The sequence below is a fragment of the Pleurodeles waltl genome, chromosome 8, assembly GCF_031143425.1.
Source record: "Pleurodeles waltl isolate 20211129_DDA chromosome 8, aPleWal1.hap1.20221129, whole genome shotgun sequence".
In the NCBI taxonomy this organism is placed as follows: domain Eukaryota; kingdom Metazoa; phylum Chordata; class Amphibia; order Caudata; family Salamandridae; genus Pleurodeles; species Pleurodeles waltl.
In genome coordinates this window covers 1,519,775,548-1,519,801,572 of record NC_090447.1, presented here as the reverse complement: position 1 = coordinate 1,519,801,572, position 26,025 = coordinate 1,519,775,548, and the positions used below count along the sequence as shown (strand labels likewise).

Below are 26,025 nucleotides of genomic sequence, written 5' to 3'. Positions count from 1 at the left end.
GGGGGGGCAGAAACCTCTAGGCGCCAGGGCAATTTTTTTTTGTGTGTTTGTTTTTTTAGAGATGGGGAGCGACCCATCAGCCAAGGGTCGCTCCCCTGGGGGGCAAACTGTATTTAGACCATCAAGGGTAGTGGCGGTCAAGGTGCAGCACCTCCGTAACGTTACAATTAGTAATAAACAACAAAGTCAGAAGATATGAGAGACTGGTGCCATGTTGGTCTAGTGCCCAACTACCCAATAGGCACTGAGAGTTGTGTATCAAGATACACAATGACAATTATTACAAGATGACCAAGGCACTCAGAGGAGCAAAGTTCAGCAAAGTTTGTAGGAGAAGGTATCCCTGGTCGTGTGAGTCCAGAAGCGGAGAAGAAAGCGCTGATTCCAAGTTGGTGTTGAGTAATGTCTTTATTCTTAGACAAAGTTTGTCGTAGGTAAGTTACGTCTTGCAGAAAAACAGCCAACACGTGTTTCGTCACACAAGTGACTTTTTCAAGGCTGGGCCCGTCCGGCCAAGGAAAGTGAGACCGCAATCGGTATGTAGGAAGGTAGTAGGTATGTGCTGAGCCTGGCAAGGTCAGTGTTTGATCTTCACGTAAACGAAACGAAGGAAGCCCTGATAAGCCTCCAAGCAACTTCCTGAGTCGAAATGCAAGGCCCACCGATCCGTCCGTAGAAACGCGTCTTATTCAACACCAACTTGGAATCAGCGCTTTCTTCTCCGCTTCTGGACTCACACGACCAGGGATACCTTCTCCTACAAACTTTGCTGAACTTTGCTCCTCTGGGTGCCTTGGTCATCTTGTAATAATTGAGAAAAGAATTTGGGTGTATAGATAAGGGACTGATGGCGCTCAGGAAGCTAATTGGCCACAAATCTCATTAGGGGTTGCCTACACTAGGGAAAACACCCTTCCCTTAAAGGTTCAAAGAAACCCAAACAAATGATAAACATACAGTGAGGTCCCCCCTCGTATTTCTTTGTTAAATAACAAATTTCACACAGTTAATCAGTTATAGCGATCAAAAAGGTCAAAATTCAAGTGAGTAAGGTTCAAGTGAACGCAATCTTAAATATCACATCAGTCTTTATAAAGTCCAGTTCCATCCAGGATTTATTGGATCACATCTTCCAATAATCAATATGTTTCATGAAGATACATCTTGAGCCATACACATTGAGCCAACACGTGTTTCGTCTTGGGATAATCCTTTTGTCCCCAACGACTTCTTCAGGGCTCTAAATTATGAATACATATTTTATATTAGAAACCAAAATACTCAAACCATATGTTACTTGGTGTTAAATTTTGACATATGTCCTATAGAGAAGAAAAAGACAGTGTACACCAAAGGGTGTGAGAGGAAAAGTGATTTACCTAATTTACAAGCCTTATAACCCCATGCCTAATGACAAAAAACCAAAATATCATCACCTAATGCACCTTCACATTGGTGCTCTATCAATTTAACCTATAACAGTGATCACGGTGCTGACAAACACCAGGAAGTTAGATGCAATGTGATCAGTACGAAGTAAAGAATATAACCTAGTGATTTGTGTACACTCAAGTAAACATGACAAATAAACTTACTTACTCAAATAAACGTGAGTTACTTTAAAGTGTCCTTATTTTGACTATGCAACACATCCGATCGGTATATCTAATGGATCAAAATAACACCCAATACGACCAAATCAGTAAACCAATGCCCGAATTAAAGGTCCCAAATCAGTTCAGAAATTTAGTCCTACTAACCTCGAGTTATAGTAGTTTACGAGTAATTTGAGGTCCGTATATTCCAAGGCTACAAAGAGATATAAGTATTCATTTGATGTGATCCCTAAGAAATACACTTAAGTCAATGCTTATGATTAACACCTGAACAATCCAAATAAAGTCTCTGCAGAATCTTACCTCCTACAGTTCTGAACAGATCACAAGAGGTGTTCCCCTCGTATGGGTACGCTTTCAAGCGAGTGCGCGAGGACGCGTTCCGCTTTGACTGCCAAATAAATACCTTCCCGGCGTTCCTATTGCCGAGCGACACAGGAACGTTGTAAAATGGAGTTAGATACGGAAACGAGTACGCGAATACGCGTCTCGTGTCCGCAGTCATGCGAGGTGTTTCCGGAGCGCGAGTTTAGCACGCAAGTAAAAATAGACGATGGACCACAAGCTAATGTTTGCAACTACGTAAATGACAATAGCGTAGTTAGCAAACGAGTAAACTCAACTATTTCACGTGTAACAAACTGCATCCAACAAAGATTGAGACAAAATCGCGGAGGCCAAAAAAAAAAAAAAAACACAAGTTTGTGCATCTGAAGATTAAAACTCAAAACATCATTTAGTTTACTCATAAAGTTGCACTGTTAGGTATATATCCAGGTTAATGAATGGAGCCTATTTTTAATTTTTAAATGCCAATCCATATATAAAGGGGAAGTAATAGAATTATTTTGAAGATGAAAGAGATCTAAGGAAAAGAAAAGAGAGTTACTACTTTGCCGAATTCACTTTGAACAGAGGTTCATCAATGTTTTCACACTATGTAGACATTGGTGCGAGGATTTTGGTTTGAAATGACATAATTAAACATATGAAAGTATTAAGACAGTGAAAAAAAACCAACAAGTTTTTTGTTTAACTCTTTGACAATATGATCCTAAAGTTTATCCAAATGTATCTATTAATGAGAAATGGTGTAGGGAACAAAGTTTATATTGTCAAATTAGACCAAATGGATCTAGAGCTATACACAAATCTATGTATCTTACGTATCGTCCGTAGTTGGCATGTTCAGTTCTCAATGATCTCCCAAAAAGAACTCTAGCTCCCTGTCAGAGTTGAGGCCTATTTCAACAGCTTTAAGCTTCATTATCCACATTGCCTCTTTTCTACGTAACATTAGTTCACGATTACCTCCCCTAGGGTCACGGGGAACATGCTCAAGTCCCAAAAATTCGAAATTCTTATACAATGATTGTGAATTGCATGATAAGATATGTGCAACTAAAGGATATTTTACATCCCCGTTTTTTAGCGAACGGATATGTTCTCCAATCCTTGCCTTCAGTGGGCGTATTGTACTACCCACATAAATGCGAGCACATTTACATTGTATTACATAAATGACATGAGTAGTGTTACAGTTTATCATAGTACAAATTTTGTAGACTTTCCCTTCAAAGGAGAATTCTTTGATCTTATGGCGAGCCCATCTACAGACTCCACAGTTGCCGCATTTAAAGAAACCATTCATCTTTGCAGGTAGCCAGGTTTTAACAGGAGACGCAGTAGTAAAGCTGGGACTCAACATATTCCGTAAAGTGATACCTCTTCGGTAAGTGGTAGGCACCCTTGCTGGTACTAGTTTGCTAATTGATTCATCCTGAGTTAACAAGTGCCAGTGTTTAGCAACAATTTTTCCCATGATTAGAGATGCATCATTAAAATCTGTTATTAAACGTACATTGTTAGATTCCTCTACCAGTTTCTTAGGGTTTATGGTTTTTAGGGTGTCTTCCCTGTTGATTTTTTTACTTCTTAATTGTGCCTTTTTGATCACTTTGTTGGAGTAACCCCGTGCTTTAAATCTTTTACCCATGTCATTTATCTGCATCAAAAATTCATTGTCAACACTACAATTTCGACGTGCCCTTACCATTTCACCATAAGGAATAGACGCGATTTGGTGTCGTGGGTGTGCGCTCCCGGCATGCAAAATTGCGTTACAAGCCGTAGTCTTTCTGTAAAGTCTACTTTGGATCTTTTTGTCTGTAATGAACACCTCAACGTCCAGGAAAACAATTCTTTCCGTACTGTACTGATATGTAAATTCCACATTCATGGCGTTTGAGTTTAGGAAAGCACAAAATTCCAATAACTTGTGCTCTCCTCCAGTCCAAATCAAGAAACAGTCATCTATAAATCTGCCCCAATAGAGAATATCTGTTTGCCAACCAATAGATTCAGAGCCCCAAACCCATTTGTGCTCAAACCACCCCATGAATAAATTAGCGTAGGAGGGAGAGAATTTGGAGCCCATAGCAACACCTCGTTTTTGCCTGTACCACCCATTATTAAATAGGAAAAAGTTGTTGTCAATAATCAAGTGCAAAGATGAATGGTTTCTTTAAATGCGGCAACTGTGGAGTCTGTAGATGGGCTCGCCATAAGATCAAAGAATTCTCCTTTGAAGGGAAAGTCTACAAAATTTGTACTATGATAAACTGTAACACTACTCATGTCATTTATGTAATACAATGTAAATGTGCTCGCATTTATGTGGGTAGTACAATACGCCCACTGAAGGCAAGGATTGGAGAACATATCCGTTCGCTAAAAAACGGGGATGTAAAATATCCTTTAGTTGCACATATCTTATCATGCAATTCACAATCATTGTATAAGAATTTCGAATTTTTTGGACTTGAGCATGTTCCCCGTGACCCTAGGGGAGGTAATCGTGAACTAATGTTACGTAGAAAAGAGGCAATGTGGTTAATGAAGCTTAAAGCTGTTGAAATAGGCCTCAACTCTGACAGGGAGCTAGAGTTCTTTTTGGGAGATCATTGAGAACTGAACATGCCAACTACGGACGATACGTAAGATACAGAGATTTGTGTATAGCTCTAGATCCATTTGGTCTAATTTGACAATATAAACTTTGTTCCCTACACCATTTCTCATTAATAGATACATTTGGATAAACTTTAGGATCATATTGTCAAAGAGTTAAACAAAAAACTTGTTGGTTTTTTTTCACTGTCTTAATACTTTCATATGTTTAATTATGTCATTTCAAACCAAAATCCTCGCACCAATGTCTACATAGTGTGAAAACATTGATGAACCTCTGTTCAAAGTGAATTCGGCAAAGTAGTAACTCTCTTTTCTTTTCCTTAGATCTCTTTCATCTTCAAAATAATTCTATTACTTCCCCTTTATATATGGATTGGCATTTAAAAATTAAAAATAGGCTCCATTCATTAACCTGGATATATACCTAACAGTGCAACTTTATGAGTAAACTAAATGATGTTTTGAGTTTTAATCTTCAGATGCACAAACTTGTGTTTTTTTTTTTTGGCCTCCGCGATTTTGTCTCAATCTTTGTTGGATGCAGTTTGTTACACGTGAAATAGTTGAGTTTACTCGTTTGCTAACTACGCTATTGTCATTTACGTAGTTGCAAACATTAGCTTGTGGTCCATCGTCTATTTTTACTTGCGTGCTAAACTCGCGCTCCGGAAACACCTCGCATGACTGCGGACACGAGACGCGTATTTGCGTACTCATTTCCGTATCTAACTCCATTTTACAACGTTCCTGTGTCGTTCGGCAATAGGAACGCCGGGAAGGTATTTATTTGGCAGTCAAAGCGGAACGCGTCCTCGCGCACTCGCTTGAAAGCGTACCCATACGAGGGGAACACCTCTTGTGATCTGTTCAGAACTGTAGGAGGTAAGATTCTGCAGAGACTTTATTTGGATTGTTCAGGTGTTAATCATAAGCATTGACTTAAGTGTATTTCTTAGGGATCACATTAAATGAATACTTATATCTCTTTGTAGCCTTGGAATATACGGACCTCAAATTACTCGTAAACTACTATAACTCGAGGTTAGTAGGACTAAATTTCTGAACTGATTTGGGACCTTTAATTCGGGCATTGGTTTACTGATTTGGTCGTATTGGGTGTTATTTTGATCCATTAGATATACCGATCGGATGTGTTGCATAGTCAAAATAAGGACACTTTAAAGTAACTCACGTTTATTTGAGTAAGTAAGTTTATTTGTCATGTTTACTTGAGTGTACACAAATCACTAGGTTATATTCTTTACTTCGTACTGATCACATTGCATCTAACTTCCTGGTGTTTGTCAGCACCGTGATCACTGTTATAGGTTAAATTGATAGAGCACCAATGTGAAGGTGCATTAGGTGATGATATTTTGGTTTTTTGTCATTAGGCATGGGGTTATAAGGCTTGTAAATTAGGTAAATCACTTTTCCTCTCACACCCTTTGGTGTACACCTGTCTTTTTCTTCTCTATAGGACATATGTCAAAATTTAACACCAAGTAACATATGGTTTGAGTATTTTGGTTTCTAATATAAAATATGTATTCATAATTTAGAGCCCTGAAGAAGTCGTTGGGGACAAAAGGATTATCCCAAGACGAAACACGTGTTGGCTCAATGTGTATGGCTCAAGATGTATCTTCATGAAACATATTGATTATTGGAAGATGTGATCCAATAAATCCTGGATGGAACTGGACTTTATAAAGACTGATGTGATATTTAAGATTGCGTTCACTTGAACCTTACTCACTTGAATTTTGACCAGTTTGATCGCTATAACTGATTAACTGTGTGAAATTTGTTATTTAACAAAGAAATACGAGGGGGACCTCACTGTATGTTTATCTTGTAATAATTGTATTTAGACCATTTCTGCCCCCTTGGGGGCAGATTGGTCGATTTGAGGTCAATCTGCCCCCAAGGGGGCAGAAACCACTAGGCACCGGGGATTTGTTTTTTGGCGCCAATGTCACGCAGGGGGAGCGACCCCGTAGGCGAGGGTCGCTCCTGGTGGGGGGGTGGGGGTTGGGGATGCAAATTTATTTTAGGCCATTTCTGCCCCCCCTGGGGGCAGATCGGCCTATTATTAGGCCGATCTGCCCCCAGGGGGGGCAGAAACCTCTAGGCGCCAGGGCAATTTTTTTTTGTGTGTTTTTTTTTTTTTTTATGTTTGTTTTTTTAGAGATGGGGAGCGACCCATCAGGCAAGGGTCGCTCCCCTGGGGGGCAAACTGTATTTAGAGCATTTCTGCCCCCCTTGGGGGCAGATTGGTCGATTTTAGGTCAATCTGCCCCCAAGGGGGCAGAAACCACTAGGCACCGGGGATTTGTTTTTTGGCGCCAATGTCACGCAGGGGGAGCGACCCCGTAGGCGAGGGTCGCTCCTGGTGGGGGGTTGGGGATGCAAATTTATTTTAGGCCATTTCTGCCCCCCGCTGGGTGGAAGGAAATTTGTGGCTCCTCTCAGATTCCAGAACTTTCTGCCACAGAAATGTGAGGAACATGTGTTTTTTTAGCCAAATTTTGAGGTTTGCAAAGGATTCTGGGTAACAGAACCTGGTCCGAGCCACACAAGTCACCCCACCTTGGATTCCCCTAGGTCTCTAGTTTTCAGAAATGCACAGGTTTGGTAGGTTTCCCTAGGTGGCGGCTGAGCTAGAGGCCAAAATCTACAGGTAGTCACTTTGCTAAAAACAGGTCTGTTTTCTGTGATGTGTCCACGTTGTGTTTTGGGGCATATCCTGTCGCGGGCGCTAAGCCTACCCACACAAGTGAGGTATCATTTTTATCGGGAGACATGGGGGAACATAGAATAGCAAAACAAGTGTTATTGCCCCTTGTCTTTCTCTAGATTTTTCCCTTCCAAATGTAAGACAGTGTGTAAAAAAGACGTCTATTTGAGAAATGCCCTGTAATTCACATGCTAGTATGGGCACCCCGGAATTCAGAGATGTGCAAATAACCACTGCTTCTCAACACCTTATCTTGTGCCCATTTTGGAAATACAAAGGTTTTCTTGATAGCTATTTTTTTACTCTTTATATTTCAGCAAATGAATTGCTGTATACTCGGCATAGAATGAAAACCCACTGCAGGGTGCAGGTCATTTATTGGCTCTGGGTACCTAGAGTTCTTGATGAACCTACAAGCCCTATATATCCCCGCAACCAGAAGAGTCCAGCAGACGTAACGGTATATTGCTTTCGAAAATCTGACATTGCAGGAAAAAGTTAGAGTAAAACTTAGAGAGAAATTGATGTTTTTTTTCACCTCAATTTCAATATTTTTCTTTTTCAGTTGTTATTTTCTGTAGGAAACCCTTGTAGGATCTACACAAATTACCCCTTGCTGAATTCAGAATTTTGTCTACTTTTCAGAAATGTTGCGGTTTCTGGGATCCAGCGTTGGTTTCATGCCCATTTCTGTCACTGACTGGAAGGAGGCTGAAAGCACAAAAAATCGTAAAAATGGGGTATGTCCCAGTAAAATGACAAAATTGTGTTGAAAAATTGGGTTTTCTGATTCAGGTCTGCCTGTTCCTGAAAGCTGGGAAGCTGGTGGTTTTATCACCGCAAACCCTTTGTTGATGCCCTTTTCAGGGAAAAAACCACAAGCCGCCTTCTGCAGCCCATTTTTCCCATTTTTTTTAAAAAACGACATTTTCACTGTTTTTTGGCTAATTTCTTGGCCTCCTTCTGGGGAACCCACAAAGTCTGGGTACCTCTAGAATCCCTAGGATGTTGGAAAAAAAGGACGCAAATTTGGCGTGGGTAGCTTACGTGAACAAAAAGTTATGAGGGCCTAAGTGCGAACTGCTCCAAATAGCCAAAAAAAGGCTCGGCACAGGAGGGGGAAAAGGCCTGGCAGCGAAGGGGTTAATAATTGTTGACAAACCTTCACTTCATACTGTGTAAATATAATTTGCAATGTGTGTATTATCAGTTGGGTCTACTTAGAATAAACAATTACTGATGAATAAATTGATGAAAGGCCGCATGCCAGAGGGCAGCCTGTAGCAAATCAGTTAAAAAATGATAATTATAAACTCCCTCCGGCCAACCTGGAACATGGGTGTACCATATTCACTTGGGACACAATTCAGGGGACGCTTAACATGTATCGGGTCCTTGCAGGGGAGGTGGAAATGTACTGCCTTTAGCACCCACAACTTCCTGCAGGTGTCCTAACCCTCAAGGCTAAGAACCTCAGAACTCGTGGGACTGAGGTCCCACACATTACCCACAAACCAGACTGCTAGGAATGGAGACTGGGGAGGTAGGATAAGGAAGTAACCGCGGATTTAACAGCGACTCCCTTGGCATGATAAGGGTTATAGAAACCATCCAAACAGTTTTCAAATCCAAGTGATTGAACCCTACCGAGAACAAAAACCTCTCTCCCTCAGGGGACTTCCCTCTTTAAGGTCTCAGCGGGGGCTATCGAAGGTCCTGGCTGGTTGCAGATGGTACAGGCTCACCACCTTTGCAGTCCTGGAATGCACCGCCTCTACAAGTCCTCAACCTCTCATTCAGTTTCTTTTTTTGGCTACAAAATCTTCATGGCTCCTAAGTGGCCTAGCTCCTCAAAGTGCCCTCTATGCTGGTATATGCTATTTGAGCCTTCTGCTGGTCTTCTTCATCACAGGGTTAGTTTCTCTCCTTGAAAGGGCAGTACTTATTAGACTTTGATCCCAGCCCTTAAAGGGATACAGTAGCTGCAGGGCCATGTCGCACGCAAAATGTCTGTGTTGATGCGGACTGAAACTCCTTCAGAAGTTGATTGGAGTGTGCAAAGAAGCCCATTGACAGAAAGTAAAGGCTAGCTTTTTCCAGAGTGTATTTCCAGACTTTTTCAGGGACGGGTGAACCACTAATATAGTTTTATGGATTCTGTGTGTCCGATGTTAGGCAGACTTAGCTGGAAACGTAAGTCATCCTACATAGGAGGCTAATGCCCTGTGCATGGCAGAAATTGGTTTGGCATTTAGCAGATGTTGGGCAAAGGCCCAGGAACTATATGTGTATTGTTGTCATGTTCACTGTAGAAGGGCAACAGCTTCAAAGCATTCATAATTTTGGTTACACTGTGCCCATCATGGACAACATTCACCTGCCACAGTCTTTTGATCTCATATGTGCAAGTGAATCATAAATGGAACATGCCACATTGCGCTGAATGTACCACATATCATGAGATGGTTGAAGGACTTTCTCTAGCTACTGGGAGTGTACATATTTTGCTGAGAAAAGTCTTGGACGTACCTGTCCTCTCCAGGAACGCTGATGAAGGTATCTGTCCTGAGATCGAGTTCAGCTGCCAAGAGTCTGTCTACTGACAACCTGACATGCAGGCACAGTAACCACCCTATGCTACGGATGGCAGCACAGTGTTGGTGCACACTTTGGCCCTCACAGCCTTGTACTCAGTTGTTGAGATTGTTGTATTCACTGCACAGACAAACAGAACAGGTCTGGAAACACTGAATATAGGCTGATTCCACTGATAGAATTAGGAGCACATTTTGTATGGCACATAAATGATTCAGCTGCACTCTCTCCACCCTCTTCCCCTCCCCTAAAGGTCCCATTAACCTTCTCCTTTTCACCTTCCATCGCCTACCAAGCCACTCCACAAACCTCATCGCCTCTTTCCGCTCACCCAGTCTAACAACATCTACACCTTTGTTATCGCAGAGTTCTGCAGCATCAAAATAGAGGCCTGTGCTGTCATCCTCTACCTTTATCATCAGCTCCAACATGTTGTAATAATGAAGATATGTCATTTTTATTTTTTTAAATTTGTCCCTTACATGATATTTACTTTTCTTTTCATTCTTCAGCGCACAAATCAGAGACAGGATGTTTGATTGAGAAAGAGTCCAATACATGCTCATTAAAAAGAGTCTACAAGAGTGAGAGAAGCTTCACCTGTACTGAGTGCGAGAAGAGTTTTAACAGGAAGGAACTTCTTCTGGCACATCAAAGGACCCACCCGGAACTAAAACTGAAGCCTTACCTCTGCACCGAGTGTGGAAAGAGCTTTACTGAAATGTCAAGTCTTATTTGGCACCAAAAATGTCATACAAGAGGGAGGCCTTTTCACTGCTCTGTGTGTGTGAAGACCTTTACTCGAAGGCAAAGTCTACAAAGGCATGAAATGATCCACACAGGAGAGAAGCCATATCATTGTAATGAGTGCCAGAAGAGTTTTAATGTAAAGCAAAACCTTCTAACGCACCAAAGAACACATACTGGAGAGAGGCCCTACCAGTGCTCTAAGTGTGAGAGAAGCTTCACTTACAGGCAATCTCTTCTAAACCATCAAAGGACCCACACAGGAGAAAGGCCCTATCCGTGCATGGACTGTACACGAAGCTTTAGTCAATTGTCAGATTTGGTAGAACATCAAAAAACACACACAGGAATGAGGCCTCATCAGTGCACAGAGTGTGAGAAAACCTTTGCTCATAAGCGCACTCTTATAAGACACAGAAGAACACACACAGGGGAGAGGCCCTATCACTGCAGTGAGTGTAAGAAAAGTTTTACTCTCAGGCAAACTCTTCTAAAGCATCAAAGAATACACACAGGGGAGAAGCCCTATCAGTGCATGAAGTGTGAGCAAAGTTTTACTCAAAAGCAAACTCTCCTCGTCCACCAAAGAACGCACATGTGAGAAAGGCCCTATAACTCCAATTAGTGTGGGGAAAGCTTTATTGAAATGTAAATTTTTCTAGACCATTTGAGAGAGAAGCTCCGTCGCTGCTTTGTGTGTGAGAAGAGCTGGACTGGAATGATGCATCAAATTATTAAAAAATTATAAACAGGAGAGAGACCTTTTCCCTACTCAGAGTGTGATAAGATTGTAGGGCAACATGTAATTGTGAGAACACATTTCCTCACAGGCAACCTCTTCTAATGCACTAAAGAGTCCACATTTTTACCAGATCCTTTCAATGCTTTGAGTGTGACAAGAAATTTACTAGAAAGCACCACATAACACACAGGAAATGAGTATGAGAAAACCTTTACTCGGAAGCCAGGTCATCTAATACATTAAGTAAAACTCTGCAAGTCTTGCTGTGTCACCTACGAATCCGCCCACGGATAGTTGTTGCGCTGCACTGTCACGGGAGCTTTGTATGAAAGGACGATCTTCAAAGTATTGGAAAAGGAATTTGTCTCTTCTACTTCACTGAGGTCCCCATTATTAGTCCTGATTGTACCACACACACACACAAATACCCCAATAAGAAGAATTGAATAAAAATGTATAGGGTCTTTTTGCAATTCTAAATTAATTAAGTAGAATGTCAGGGAATACAAAATAAGAATGTAAACAAACATTATCACTAAGTCAAAACAGAGAAAAATTTTCATTCATAAACTGCAAGCACTGAAATAAACTGGCTGATGGAAAAGTTGATTCCGATATGGAAGTAGGCAGGAGTTTAAGGCAGTGTTAGAGAAATAGTTTGGGCACTTTAATTATATGATTAGTCTTCATACCCCGTACTCATTTCACCTAGAAAAAAATGGTTACTTGTGCAGTGAGGAAATGGACCTCCATGGTAGAAAACGTGGGAATTGGTGAAGTAGCACCAACACCTCAGCCCAGCCCATGTTCTGAAGCCCAAAGGGTCTGGTAAACGCATCCTGGAAATACCAATCCCTCTGGTTTTCAATGCTTTGTGCACGATGATCAATGTATTTTCCCTGCAACTAACTTGAAAACTACAACAGTGGACACCTGCGCACCAGTAACACACCAGCTGAGGTCAGTTGATTACACAGGGTCATACATGCAGCATACATCAGTACTCACTTTCTCCATCAACTTTCTTGTGGCACTTTAGCCTCTCATGGTATGGCTGCTGCGAGTACATCAGCCTCCTGACACCCTGAGCCCATGGGTTACATGTATAAGTAGTTTTCTATATACTCATAACACAACAGAACAGTTTTCTCTTAAAACATTGCAAGACGTATGCACACAAAAGAAAGAAGTGCAACCTGCCCTGCGGAATCACCCACATCCATACCCACTTACATGTTCCCTAGCTGTCCTACCCTACCTTCCACACTACCGCCAACAGTCCCTGCCCGCTGGTACCTGTAACTTAGTCCTACTGATCCCAAAATACCCATTCTGTAGCCACCCTTTTATACCTGTCATCCTAACTCAAGCATCCTTGTCGCTAGGCTGCTGCATCCTGTCCCCTACTGCACCCCAGCTAAACCACCTCCAGCTGCCCTATCTAACTTCCGACACTAACCTTAACATCCTATTTCTAGCCGACCCTAACCAACCTCCACCAACCTGTCTTTTTCTAGTTTCAGCCCACCTGCTCCAAGGCAGCTCTGCCCCCACTCAGACCCATCTAACCACCTTGATAACTGCCTGTACTTACCTCTTGCACTACCACAACGCGACCTGTCCCCCTGACAGGTTCATTTATCCCCTTCTGAAATCCTAACTTGCACTGTAGCCGCACTGTCCTACTCACTACCCTAACCCCAACAATCCCTGTCCCTTGGCAACTTCTCCAAACCCTAACCTATCCGCCCTCTGACTGCTTTCAGTAACTGGCATCTCTACGTAAGCCCCCATCTGATCCCAACCAACCCATCCTCTAGCTGCCTATCCCAACACTCACCCTAACGTTAACAGTCCTGCTGTTCTGGAAGGTCCTGCTACCTCCCTTGCCCTCACACCATAAAAGACATCTCTAACTGCCCTTTGCTGTGTCCATCCACTGCCAAACAACCCATCCCTATGTAGGCAACAGAGTGACCCTGCTCCAAGCAACTAGGCAGCACAAGATAGCCTTCTGCATGAACAGGTGCAAGAAGTGGGAGGTGGAGGATGTGGGTAAGTTAGGGGAGTGATGCTGCTGCTATCGTAGGCTAGCAAGTGGCTGCTGGGAGTCTCCGCTGCCTCCAGGAAGCATCTGGAGAGCAAAACATCAAGGCCAATTTTCCCTGTTCTACTTACTGAGTGAAGTCTTATATGGCCTTTTCCTGGAGTAGAGCCCCTCCTACCTCCAGCATGCATTTGCAAAATTAGTCAAAGGGGCAGGAGTTCCTGGAAGCCAAAAGATGAAGAACTAAGGAATAGTATCAGGCAGTCAGTGCACGTATGGTTGTCATGTTATGGAGGCCCGTGTCCGGTAGCTCCCTTGCCAACCTAGCCTTTGACGCTCCACACGCATGGGCTTCTGAAGGGTGTTCCTCATTTCAAGGAATGATGCTAGGCCTTTGCTGACCCTCAGGAGGTGATACACCATGTTCTGCCTCTGACTGTTTCCCCCCCCCCCCCCCCCCCCCCCCCAGTGTTGACAGGTGTGGTGGTCAAGCTGCCCTGTTACACAAGCCGGACCATCTGTATCCTCCCACTCATTGTCTGAGTTCTGACTCAAGGGCTCATACTTTACTGAAGCAAGACGATGATACCTGACGCCATCCTCCTGGCTCCCCATCGTGGTAGCTATGCCAGTTGCCATAGTTTGGGAATTAGTGGACATGGTTGGAGATGCAGAGACCTGAGAGATGGTAGCAGAGGCAGGGGCAGTGGAGACAGAGACAGCAGAGGCAAGGGTGCTAGAGGGTTGGCAACAGCGCCAGGTTTGATACAAGTTCAGTAAAAGCACCAAGGGCGACGGAGGTGGCGGGTCAGGGGTGATGAAGGCAGGAACAGTGGGTTGGAGAAAGTAGGGGGGATTGGAGCAGATGGCAGGAGAGACTGGCAATGAAGTGAGCGGGCAGGGGAAGCAGATATAGATGTAGGTTCTGGGGCTGCAGAGGTGGGCATTGGAGGCAGAGATGGTGGTGGAAGATGCATGGGGTTGGTGGCAGTGCAGTATGAGGTGTGAAGGAGGTGGCATCCGAGGTAAAGATGGGGGAACTGGCAACAGGAGGCAGGTGAAGGCAGTTAGCAGCAGCAGGATGAACTGATGGTGGTGGCGGCAGCAGACATTTGGTAGACTGGTGATGTAGGTGGCATCAGAGGCAGGGTCGAGGTGACAGCAGCCTGGGCTCAGAAGTGGTAGGAGAAGATGAAGGGGCAGTAGCAAGGGTGATAGAGGGGTCCGTAGCATGGCCCGGAGCAGCGGCCCTGGGGCCGGGTAGTTGGGAGCAGCCGAGGTAGTACAGGTGGAAGTACTGGCTGGAGCAATGAAGGTGGTATCAGCAGGGGGCAGTAGCAGCACCAGGGGTGAAGGCAGTGGAGGTGCCTTCTGGGGAGGGGGCAATGAAGGTGGTGGCAGCATAGATAGGAGCAATGAAGATAGTGATCAAGGCAGGAGCAGTGGAGGGGGCCACAGCAGCATCATGCGTGATGGAGGTGGTTGCAGCAGCAGAGCATTTTGGGTGATGGAGGCAGCACCAGCAATTGAACTTTCCTAGATACTGTGCTTTCCAGATTAAGGTCCTTGAAATGTGGTGCTGCGCTTTAAGGTGCACTTGACTTGGGATTTCTTAGAAGCATCAGAAGGACTGTGCTAAAGGCGAGATGTTGGCGAAAGTTTTAAATAAGCAAGTATTCGCACACATGCATTGATTCAAAGACAATAAACACAGGTCTGTGGATAATCATAAAAAATAATAATTACATACAATTATATATACACCGAAACAAATTTATAGTACATCAGAAATTACAGTAATCAAATATGAATTCCATCACATTGCTATAAATCCATGGGTACTCCCGGGATGAAACACGTGTTGACAACGGGATGATGTGAAGGACATTCATTTATGGAGTATCTTTGAATAGGATTACACTAATAGTGGGACAACAGGACGATGTGAAGGACATTCATGTATGGGACAACGGGATGATGTGAAGGACATTCATTAATGGAGTATCTTTGAATAGGATTACTGTGGAAATCAGGATAACTGGATGAGAATAATCTTCATGAACTTTTTTGTACAATAGCAATGTGATGGAATTCATATTTGATTACTGTAATTTCTGATGTACTATAAATTTGTTTCGGTGTATATATAATTGTATGTAATTATTATTTTTTATGATTATCCACAGACCTGTGTTTATTGTCTTTGAATCAATGCATGTGTGCGAATACCATATAGTTCGTTACGGGTAACATTAGGTTACCTCTTTTGGGGAGACTGGAGGGTGCAACCCCAATATTTGGCACCGTGCACTAAAGTATTATTTGTTGCTTTATCCTTGGAGGCAGGAGCGCCTTATCACTCGTATTTTCACCCCCACATTTAGATTATTAAATAAGCAAGTACTTAGGAAAGGAATAGTCCTTGATAGGATTGTCATTAGAAGGATGAGACATGTAGACAGTTTTAAGCGAGGCATATCTTTCAAAATCAACTTGTAATGGGGACAGCAGAAGGCTCACCAGCATGTGGAAGTAAAACTCTATTTGGCAGTCGACACACATTCATAACGACTGTGTTTTGCAGGCGGTGGAAAAATAATTTATAAGGACTGTTCAATGTATTGAATTATCTAAAACAACCATTATATGGTTTTAACCTTTTGTAAATTGAATAAGGTAAATATTCAAAATTGTGAATCATCAGTAAATTAGCTGTATTGATGATGCACAGATCTCATGTTTTTTTTCACGTCTTCAGGCACAACATTGATCATTCTTTGTAAGTTCAAAGCTATAAAATGAATGTCTCCTTATTGAATTTTCAGAAGCAGCGAACTTTGGGCTAGCTGTTAATGAAGAAATTGCATCTATCCCAGATGATAATACATGTGCATCTTGTAACATGATGGGCTCAGTCTGGGCAAGAATATCAATGTCACATGAGGGTTATCTTAGGTGAGCTGATGTGAGTATGTATATGTGAAGACATGACACATTTGCTGAGAGCTCTTAGACGGGTAACCTTTGCTAGCCTACATGTTGCCAAGGACTTTCAAACCAAGCTAGATACATTGCCAGAGTTTCCCCTTCCCTGGTTAGTCAACCAGTGTTAGGGCCATTTGCTGGAGTAGCAGAGCGCCCTGGCACAACATGTTATGCACATATACATTACTGATAAAGATTGAAGTTTTTGGAAGGAAGTTTGAACACTGAATGGGATCCAAGGCACAAGTGGAGGGAGAAGAGGAGAAGGCATCTGGATGCACTTTGGTCATGAATGGACGCCGAAACACTGGAAATCTGTTTCACATGGTCACACACCAACAGCACTTGAGATTGCAACCAGCCAAGATGAACATATCAAAGTTTACCCATTGAATTGAGGAGAATGATTGCCAACTTCTTAGCTATTAAAGACTGTGTCACCTGGACGTGTGAGCTCAAACACAGGGTAGTGCATATCGCTGTGTGTGCCCCGAAATGTGTGCCGCCTCCTGCTGTCCTGGTTTTTGGAAAGCTGGCAAGGGGCCTCCTGCATTGCTTCACAGAGACATAAGAGACCTTATCTGTGTTATCCTCACATTTATGTTAATGACTGTTTATTCTTTGAATTCATATAATTATTATGGGCGATCAACTGTTCTTTTACAATAGTACTGCTGTTCAATTAATTATGACTGCTGTCAAGTAAATTACATTGTAACTGGATTTGGTGTTAGTGTTTCTACATGGTCATTCCCATGTGGCTGCATTGAGAGTAGGCCATATTTGGAATTTAAGTGTACGCCAGGTATTCACCTCAGACATTAACATAGTCCTAGTAACATTGCTGGGCCTTCTGGCTTCCAAGAACATTGCATACTACTCCTAATGCCATAACTGGTCCCCTGTAGGCCCTGAGACTGACCTTGCTTATCACATGGCAAAACATACTGCACATGTGATACTCCTTTGTCTGTGCTGATCATGTTACCAAAGTGATATATCAACCAATGTTTATGCGAAGAAATGGAATTACTGTTCAGATTTGCACAGAAGGCTGCAACCAAGTTGATATACTCTGGTAAAACATTGCTAAAATGGAGGGGTTTGAGGGATGGTATACTATATTATTGGTCCAGTCAGATGTGAGTATTAAGTAGCTGAATGGTGTTAAAACACAATTTGCGTTTGTTACAAGATATAACTGAGGGTGCAATGTTTTGTTTGAATAGTTGGAGAATTGTTGGAGAATAAGAACAGTTTTTAAAAATAAATAAATTAAACTTTGCAAGTATTAGATGCAATTGCCCGGTGATGTTTTCATGCATTCACATTTGGGCACGTAGAACCCAGCATATATTGGTGGGAGTAGGTGGCATGACTGTCACTTAATTGGCACATCATATACTCTACATTGTCTGAACATGTCGCACCATGGTGTTATGGGTAGGTAAATATTACACTTGTGGTGCTTGGCTGTTGACTGATCTAACCACATCCTTATTAGACCTATTGTGACAATGTTTCTACATGATGTGGCAGGTGTCGCTCATACTTTCAGTATTTAGTGGTCCTTCCATGCCAATACACATTTCTTCAAGGCAGATGAGCAGATAATGGACCTCATCCAGGTAGAGATCAGGGGAGGGCCTACTTCTATCAGCTACCACCTTCCTGGGTGTTTGGACATTAAGGCCCTGTAGGAAGTTGGCTCTGTATGTGCTATTTCAAAGTAAGGAATAGCATGCACAGAGTCCAAGGGTTCCCCTTAGAGGTAAAATAGTGGTAAAAATAGATAATACTAATGCTCTATTTTGTGGTAGTGTGGTCGAGCAGTAGGCTTATCCAAGGAGTAGTGTTAAGCATTTGTTGTACATACACATAGACAATAAATGAGGTACACACACTCAGAGACAAATCCAGCCAATAGGTTTTTGTATAGAAAAATATCTTTTCTTAGTTTATTTTAAGAACCACAGGTTCAAATTCTACATGTAATATCTCATTCGAAAGGTATTGCAGGTAAGTACTTTAGGAACTTCAAATCATCAAAATTGCATGTATACTTTTCAAGTTATTGACAAATAGCTGTTTTAAAAGTGGACACTTAGTGCAATTTTCACAGTTCCTAGGGGAGGTAAGTATTGGTTAGGTTAACCAGGTAAGTAAGACACTTACAGGGCTTAGTTCTTGGTCCAAGGTAGCCCACCGTTGGGGGTTCAGAGCAACCCCAAAGTCACCACACCAGCAGCTCAGGGCCGGTCAGGTGCAGAGTTCAAAGTGGTGCCCAAAACACATAGGCTAGAATGGAGAGAAGGGGGTGCCCCGGTTCCGGTCTGCTTGCAGGTAAGTACCCGCGTCTTCGGAGGGCAGACCAGGGGGGTTTTGTAGGGCACCGGGGGGGACACAAGTCCACACAGAAATTTCACCCTCAGCAGCGCGGGGGCGGCCGGGTGCAGTGTAGAAACAAGCGTCGGGTTTTCAATGTTAGTCTATGAGAGATCTCGGGATCTCTTCAGCGCTGCAGGCAGGCAAGGGGGGGATTCCTCGGGGAAACCTCCACTTGGGCAAGGGAGAGGGACTCCTGGGGGTCACTTCTCCAGTGAAAGTCCGGTCCTTCAGGTCCTGGGGGCTGCGGGTGCAGGGTCTCTCCCAGGCGTCGGGACTTTAGGTTCAAAGAGTCGCGGTCAGGGGAAGCCTCGGGATTCCCTCTGCAGGCGGCGCTGTGGGGGCTCAGGGGGGACAGGTTTTGGTACTCACAGAATCAGAGTAGTCCTGGGGTCCCTCCTGAGGTGTCGGATCGCCACCAGCCGAGTCGGGGTCGCCGGGTGCAGTGTTGCAAGTCTCACGCTTCTTGCGGGGAGCTTGCAGGGTTCTTTAAAGCTGCTGGAAACAAAGTTGCAGCTTTTCTTGGAGCAGGTCCGCTGTCCTCGGGAGTTTCTTGTCTTTTCGAAGCAGGGGCAGTCCTCAGAGGATGTCGAGGTCGCTGGTCCCTTTGGAAGGCGTCGCTGGAGCAGGATCTTTGGAAGGCAGGAGACAGGCCGGTGAGTTTCTGGAGCCAAGGCAGTTGTCGTCTTCTGGTCTTCCTCTGCAGGGGTTTTCAGCTAGGCAGTCCTTCTTCTTGTTGCAGGAATCTGATTTTCTAGGGTTCAGGGTAGCCCTTAAATACTAAATTTAAGGGCGTGTTTAGGTCTGGGGGGTTAGTAGCCAATGGCCACTAGCCCTGAGGGTGGGTACACCCTCTTTGTGCCTCCTCCCAAGGGGAGGGGGTCACATCCCTAATCCTATTGGGGGAATCCTCCATCTGCAAGATGGAGGATTTCTAAAAGTTAGAGTCACCTCAGCTCAGGACACCTTAGGGGCCGTCCTGACTGGCCAGTGACTCCTCCTTGTTATTCTCATTATTTTCTCCGGCCTTGCCGCCAAAAGTGGGGCCTGGCCGGAGGGGGCGGGCAACTCCACTAGCTGGAGTGTCCTGCTGGGTTGGCACAAAGGAGGTGAGCCTTTGAGGCTCACCGCCAGGTGTGACAATTCCTGCCTGGGAGAGGTGTTAGCATCTCCACCCAGTGCAGGCTTTGTTACTGGCCTCAGAGTGACAAAGGCACTCTCCCCATGGGGCCAGCAACATGTCTCGGTTTGTGGCAGGCTGCTAAAACTAGTCAGCCTACACTGATAGTCGGTTAAGTTTCAGGGGGCACCTCTAAGGTGCCCTCTGTGGTGTATTTTACAATAAAATGTACACTGGCATCAGTGTGCATTTATTGTGCTGAGAAGTTTGATACCAAACTTCCCAGTTTTCAGTGTAGCCATTATGGTGCTGTGGAGTTCGTGTTTGACAGACTCCCAGACCATATACTCTTATGGCTACCCTGCACTTACAATGTCTAAGGTTTTGTTTAGACACTGTAGGGGCACAGTGCTCATGCACTGGTACCCTCACCTATGGTATAGTGCACCCTGCCTTAGGGCTGTAAGGCCTGCTAGAGGGGTGTCTTACCTATACTGCATAGGCAGTGAGAGGCTGGCATGGCACCCTGAGGGGAGTGCCATGTCGACTTACTCATTTTGTTCTCACTAGCACACACAGGCTTGTAAGCAGTGTGTCTGTGCTGAGTGAGGGGTCTCTAGGGTGGCATAAGACATGCTGCAGCCCTTAGAGACCTTCCTTGGCATCAGGGCCCTTGGTACTAGAAGTACCAGTTACAAGGGACTTATCTGAATGCCAGGGTGTGCCAATTGTGGATACAATGGTACATTTTAGGTGAAGGAACACTGGTGCTGGGGCCTGGTTAGCAGGGTCCCAGCACACTTCTCAGTCAAGTCAGCATCAGTATCAGGCAAAAAGTGGGGGGTAACTGCAACAGGGAGCCATTTCTTTACACAAGCCCCCCCCAGCCCACAGGCCAGGAGACTCAGCCAACGCTGGAAGAGTCTTCCTAGTCTGTCAGGCGAGGAAGAGTAGAGGAAATGGCTGGTTTGTTGCAGGGCCTACTCTGCCTTACATCCTCCTGTTCAGGTCATTCCCTCTGGGGAACTGACCCACTTCCACAGTGATAGGACCTAGTCTGAACTGCCTCTTGTCTGTGCTTTTTATGTCTTCACCCATTCTCTCTATTTTGAGGTCAGAGGTATCCACCTCTGCTAATCTTATCTTAGCCAGGGTCACCCCTAGCTTACCCAAAGAGGTTACCCAGAGCTGGAGTAACCCCACCATGACCAACAGGGTCAGGGGGCCTAACTTGTTATTTGGCATGGGGTCAGACCACCATGCCAAGGATAGTGCAGCCATAAAGGCTAACACCCAGCAGAGGCCACTGACAGCTGTCAGTGCCCAGAACCACACCTTTAGTTCTTCACCTACAAGGGAAGGGGCTAAGTTACAGGCTTCTTTGGGTTCAGGGTGCCTGTCTGCTGTATTGGAGTGGGGGGTTACCACATCTTGTAGTAAACACCCTTCTTCCACTCTTTCTTCTGTTAGCTGAGGAGCCACCCACTCAGGCTTAACAGTTGCCTGACTAGCCAGGACTTCTTGTGGGTCAGGCTGGACTTTATCAGAGCCATTTTTGGAGTTCTCCCCTACTGGAGCAGGATCTCCTTGGCTTGCTGGAACCTTGGCTAAAGGTTGTCCACCTTTCCTACTCTGTTTCCTTTTCTTTTTCTTCTGGGGCCTACTTGCATTTACTGCAGAGGCAGGCACTCCAGAATCCTTGGGAGAGGACTGGCCCTGGACCAGTTCTTCTCTTAGGCTCTGACTAACCTCTGGGTAGTCATTTCCAAGGAGACAATCAAGGGGGAGGTCTGTACTGACTACCACCCTTCTCCAGCTAAAAGTTCCACCCACTTCTATGGGCACAAGAGCCACAGGCCTATTAGTGACCCTGTCTGGGCTAACTCTTACTCTGGCCATCTCACCTGGGATGTACTGGTTTGAGAGCACCAGCCTGTCATGCACAATAGTGTGACTGGCACAAGTGTCTCTCAGGGCAGTGGCTGGGATTCCATTCACCAGTAGGTGGTGGAAGTGTCTACTTCCCTCTGGAATCTCCAACTCACCTGTGGGGCCCTGTTTCCAGTTGAAGGCTATGAAGACCTCCTCATCTGAGGAGTCATCTCCCATGGCTACACTGGTTACCCCTGGAATTTTGTTCTGGGGTTTGTTTTTGGGACAAGAAGTGTCCTTGGTGTGGTGCCCAGACTGTTTACAGTTGTGGCACCATGCCTTAGTGGCATCCCAGTTCTTACCCTGGTACCCACCTTTGTTTTGGGTTGTGTCTTGGGGCCCACCCACCTGTTCTGGTTTTTGGGGGCCTACAGAGGACTCTTTTTCTTTGTTTCTAGTGTCACCCACTTTCTCCTGGGGAGTTTTTGTAACCCCTTTCTTTTGGTCACCCCCAGTGGAAGTTTTGGTTACTCTAGTCTTGACCCAGTGGTCTGCCTTCTTTCCCAATTCTTGGGGAGAAATTGGACCTAGGTCTACCAGATACTGATGCAACTTTTCATTGAAGCAGTTACTTAAAATGTGTTCTTTCATAAACAAATTATAAAGCCCAACATAGTTACACACTTCATTTCCAGTTAACCAACCATCCAGTGTTTTGACTGAGTAGTCTACAAAATCAACCCAGGTCTGGCTCGAGGATTTTTGAGCCCCCCTGAATCTAATTCTATACTCCTCAGTGGAGAATCCAAAGCCCTCAATCAGGGTACCCTTCATGAGGTCATAAGATTCTGCATCTTTTCCAGAGAGTGTGAGGAGTCTATCCCTACACTTTCCAGTGAACATTTCCCAAAGGAGAGCACCCCAGTGAGATCTGTTTACTTTTCTGGTTACACAAGCCCTCTCAAAAGCTGTGAACCATTTGGTGATGTCATCACCATCTTCATATTTTGTTACAATCCCTTTGGGGATTTTTAGGATGTCAGGAGAATCTCTGACCCTATTTAAGTTGCTGCCACCATTGATGGGACCTAGGCCCATCTCTTTTCTTTCCCTTTCTATGGCTAGGAGCTGCTTTTCCAAAGCCAATCTTTTGGCCATCCTGGCTAACTGGATGTCCTCTTCACTGGGGTTATCCTCAGTGATTTCAGAGGTGTTGGTCTCTCCTGTGAGGGAACCAGCATCTCTGACTATTATTTTTGGAGTCAGGGTTTGAGGGACCCTGTTCTCCCTAGATAGGACTGGTAGGGGGGAATTGTCTTCCAAGTCACTATCCTCTTCCTCTGAGTTGCCACCCTCAGAGGGGTTGGCCTTTTCAAACTCTGCCAAAAGCTCCTGGAGCTGTATTTTGGTAGGTTTGGGGCCCATTGTTATTTTCTTTAGTTTACAGAGTGACCTTAGCTCTCTCATCTGTAGATGGAGGTAAGGTGTGGTGTCGAGTTCCACCACATTCACATCTGTGCTAGACATTTTGCTTCTAAAAGTTGGAATACTTTTTAAGAATCTATAACTGGTTCTAGAATCTAATTCAAACTTTTAACAAACTTTTAAACTCTAAAAGAAATGCTAAACAGGATCTAACACAAGGCCCTAGCAGGTCTTTTAAGAATTTAGAAAACTTTTCAAATTGCAAAAATCAATTTCTAATGACAATTTTGGAATTTGTCGTGTGATCAGGTATTGGCTGAGTAGTCCAGCAAATGCAAAGTCTTGTACCCCACCGCTGATCCACCAATGTAGGAAGTTGGCTCTGTATGTGCTATTTCAAAGTAAGGAATAGCATGCACAGAGTCCAAGGGTTCCCCTTAGAGGTAAAATAGTGGTAAAAATAGATAATACTAATGCTCTATTTTGTGGTAGTGTGGTCGAGCAGTAGGCTTATCCAAGGAGTAGTGTTAAGCATTTGTTGTACATACACATAGACAATAAATGAGGTACACACACTCAGAGACAAATCCAGCCAATAGGTTTTTGTATAGAAAAATATCTTTTCTTAGTTTATTTTAAGAACCACAGGTTCAAATTCTACATGTAATATCTCATTCGAAAGGTATTGCAGGTAAGTACTTTAGGAACTTCAAATCATCAAAATTGCATGTATACTTTTCAAGTTATTGACAAATAGCTGTTTTAAAAGTGGACACTTAGTGCAATTTTCACAGTTCCTAGGGGAGGTAAGTATTGGTTAGGTTAACCAGGTAAGTAAGACACTTACAGGGCTTAGTTCTTGGTCCAAGGTAGCCCACCGTTGGGGGTTCAGAGCAACCCCAAAGTCACCACACCAGCAGCTCAGGGCCGGTCAGGTGCAGAGTTCAAAGTGGTGCCCAAAACACATAGGCTAGAATGGAGAGAAGGGGGTGCCCCGGTTCCGGTCTGCTTGCAGGTAAGTACCCGCGTCTTCGGAGGGCAGACCAGGGGGGTTTTGTAGGGCACCGGGGGGGACACAAGTCCACACAGAAATTTCACCCTCAGCAGCGCGGGGGCGGCCGGGTGCAGTGTAGAAACAAGCGTCGGGTTTTCAATGTTAGTCTATGAGAGATCTCGGGATCTCTTCAGCGCTGCAGGCAGGCAAGGGGGGGATTCCTCGGGGAAACCTCCACTTGGGCAAGGGAGAGGGACTCCTGGGGGTCACTTCTCCAGTGAAAGTCCGGTCCTTCAGGTCCTGGGGGCTGCGGGTGCAGGGTCTCTCCCAGGCGTCGGGACTTTAGGTTCAAAGAGTCGCGGTCAGGGGAAGCCTCGGGATTCCCTCTGCAGGCGGCGCTGTGGGGGCTCAGGGGGGACAGGTTTTGGTACTCACAGAATCAGAGTAGTCCTGGGGTCCCTCCTGAGGTGTCGGATCGCCACCAGCCGAGTCGGGGTCGCCGGGTGCAGTGTTGCAAGTCTCACGCTTCTTGCGGGGAGCTTGCAGGGTTCTTTAAAGCTGCTGGAAACAAAGTTGCAGCTTTTCTTGGAGCAGGTCCGCTGTCCTCGGGAGTTTCTTGTCTTTTCGAAGCAGGGGCAGTCCTCAGAGGATGTCGAGGTCGCTGGTCCCTTTGGAAGGCGTCGCTGGAGCAGGATCTTTGGAAGGCAGGAGACAGGCCGGTGAGTTTCTGGAGCCAAGGCAGTTGTCGTCTTCTGGTCTTCCTCTGCAGGGGTTTTCAGCTAGGCAGTCCTTCTTCTTGTTGCAGGAATCTGATTTTCTAGGGTTCAGGGTAGCCCTTAAATACTAAATTTAAGGGCGTGTTTAGGTCTGGGGGGTTAGTAGCCAATGGCCACTAGCCCTGAGGGTGGGTACACCCTCTTTGTGCCTCCTCCCAAGGGGAGGGGGTCACATCCCTAATCCTATTGGGGGAATCCTCCATCTGCAAGATGGAGGATTTCTAAAAGTTAGAGTCACCTCAGCTCAGGACACCTTAGGGGCCGTCCTGACTGGCCAGTGACTCCTCCTTGTTATTCTCATTATTTTCTCCGGCCTTGCCGCCAAAAGTGGGGCCTGGCCGGAGGGGGCGGGCAACTCCACTAGCTGGAGTGTCCTGCTGGGTTGGCACAAAGGAGGTGAGCCTTTGAGGCTCACCGCCAGGTGTGACAATTCCTGCCTGGGAGAGGTGTTAGCATCTCCACCCAGTGCAGGCTTTGTTACTGGCCTCAGAGTGACAAAGGCACTCTCCCCATGGGGCCAGCAACATGTCTCGGTTTGTGGCAGGCTGCTAAAACTAGTCAGCCTACACTGATAGTCGGTTAAGTTTCAGGGGGCACCTCTAAGGTGCCCTCTGTGGTGTATTTTACAATAAAATGTACACTGGCATCAGTGTGCATTTATTGTGCTGAGAAGTTTGATACCAAACTTCCCAGTTTTCAGTGTAGCCATTATGGTGCTGTGGAGTTCGTGTTTGACAGACTCCCAGACCATATACTCTTATGGCTACCCTGCACTTACAATGTCTAAGGTTTTGTTTAGACACTGTAGGGGCACAGTGCTCATGCACTGGTACCCTCACCTATGGTATAGTGCACCCTGCCTTAGGGCTGTAAGGCCTGCTAGAGGGGTGTCTTACCTATACTGCATAGGCAGTGAGAGGCTGGCATGGCACCCTGAGGGGAGTGCCATGTCGACTTACTCATTTTGTTCTCACTAGCACACACAGGCTTGTAAGCAGTGTGTCTGTG

General features: G+C 44.9%; 1 protein-coding gene across 6 annotated transcripts in view; it reads left to right on the top strand.

Annotated features, from left to right (window-relative positions):
• LOC138248869 (zinc finger protein 436-like) overlaps positions 1-26,025 on the top strand; it is a 150,402-nt gene that overhangs the window by 80,992 nt on the left and 43,385 nt on the right. For 2 of the 6 annotated variants that reach the window (XM_069202830.1, XM_069202835.1), the window contains exon 9: positions 10,437-17,736. The exons of 3 other annotated variants lie outside the window; for them this stretch is intronic. In XM_069202830.1, the coding sequence (XP_069058931.1) occupies positions 10,437-11,272 (836 nt within the window). In that variant the 3' untranslated portion in view covers positions 11,273-17,736. Of the gene's footprint in view, positions 1-10,436; positions 17,737-26,025 lie in introns of those variants that run through there. One more of the 6 variants, XR_011194650.1, reaches the window with a different exon arrangement.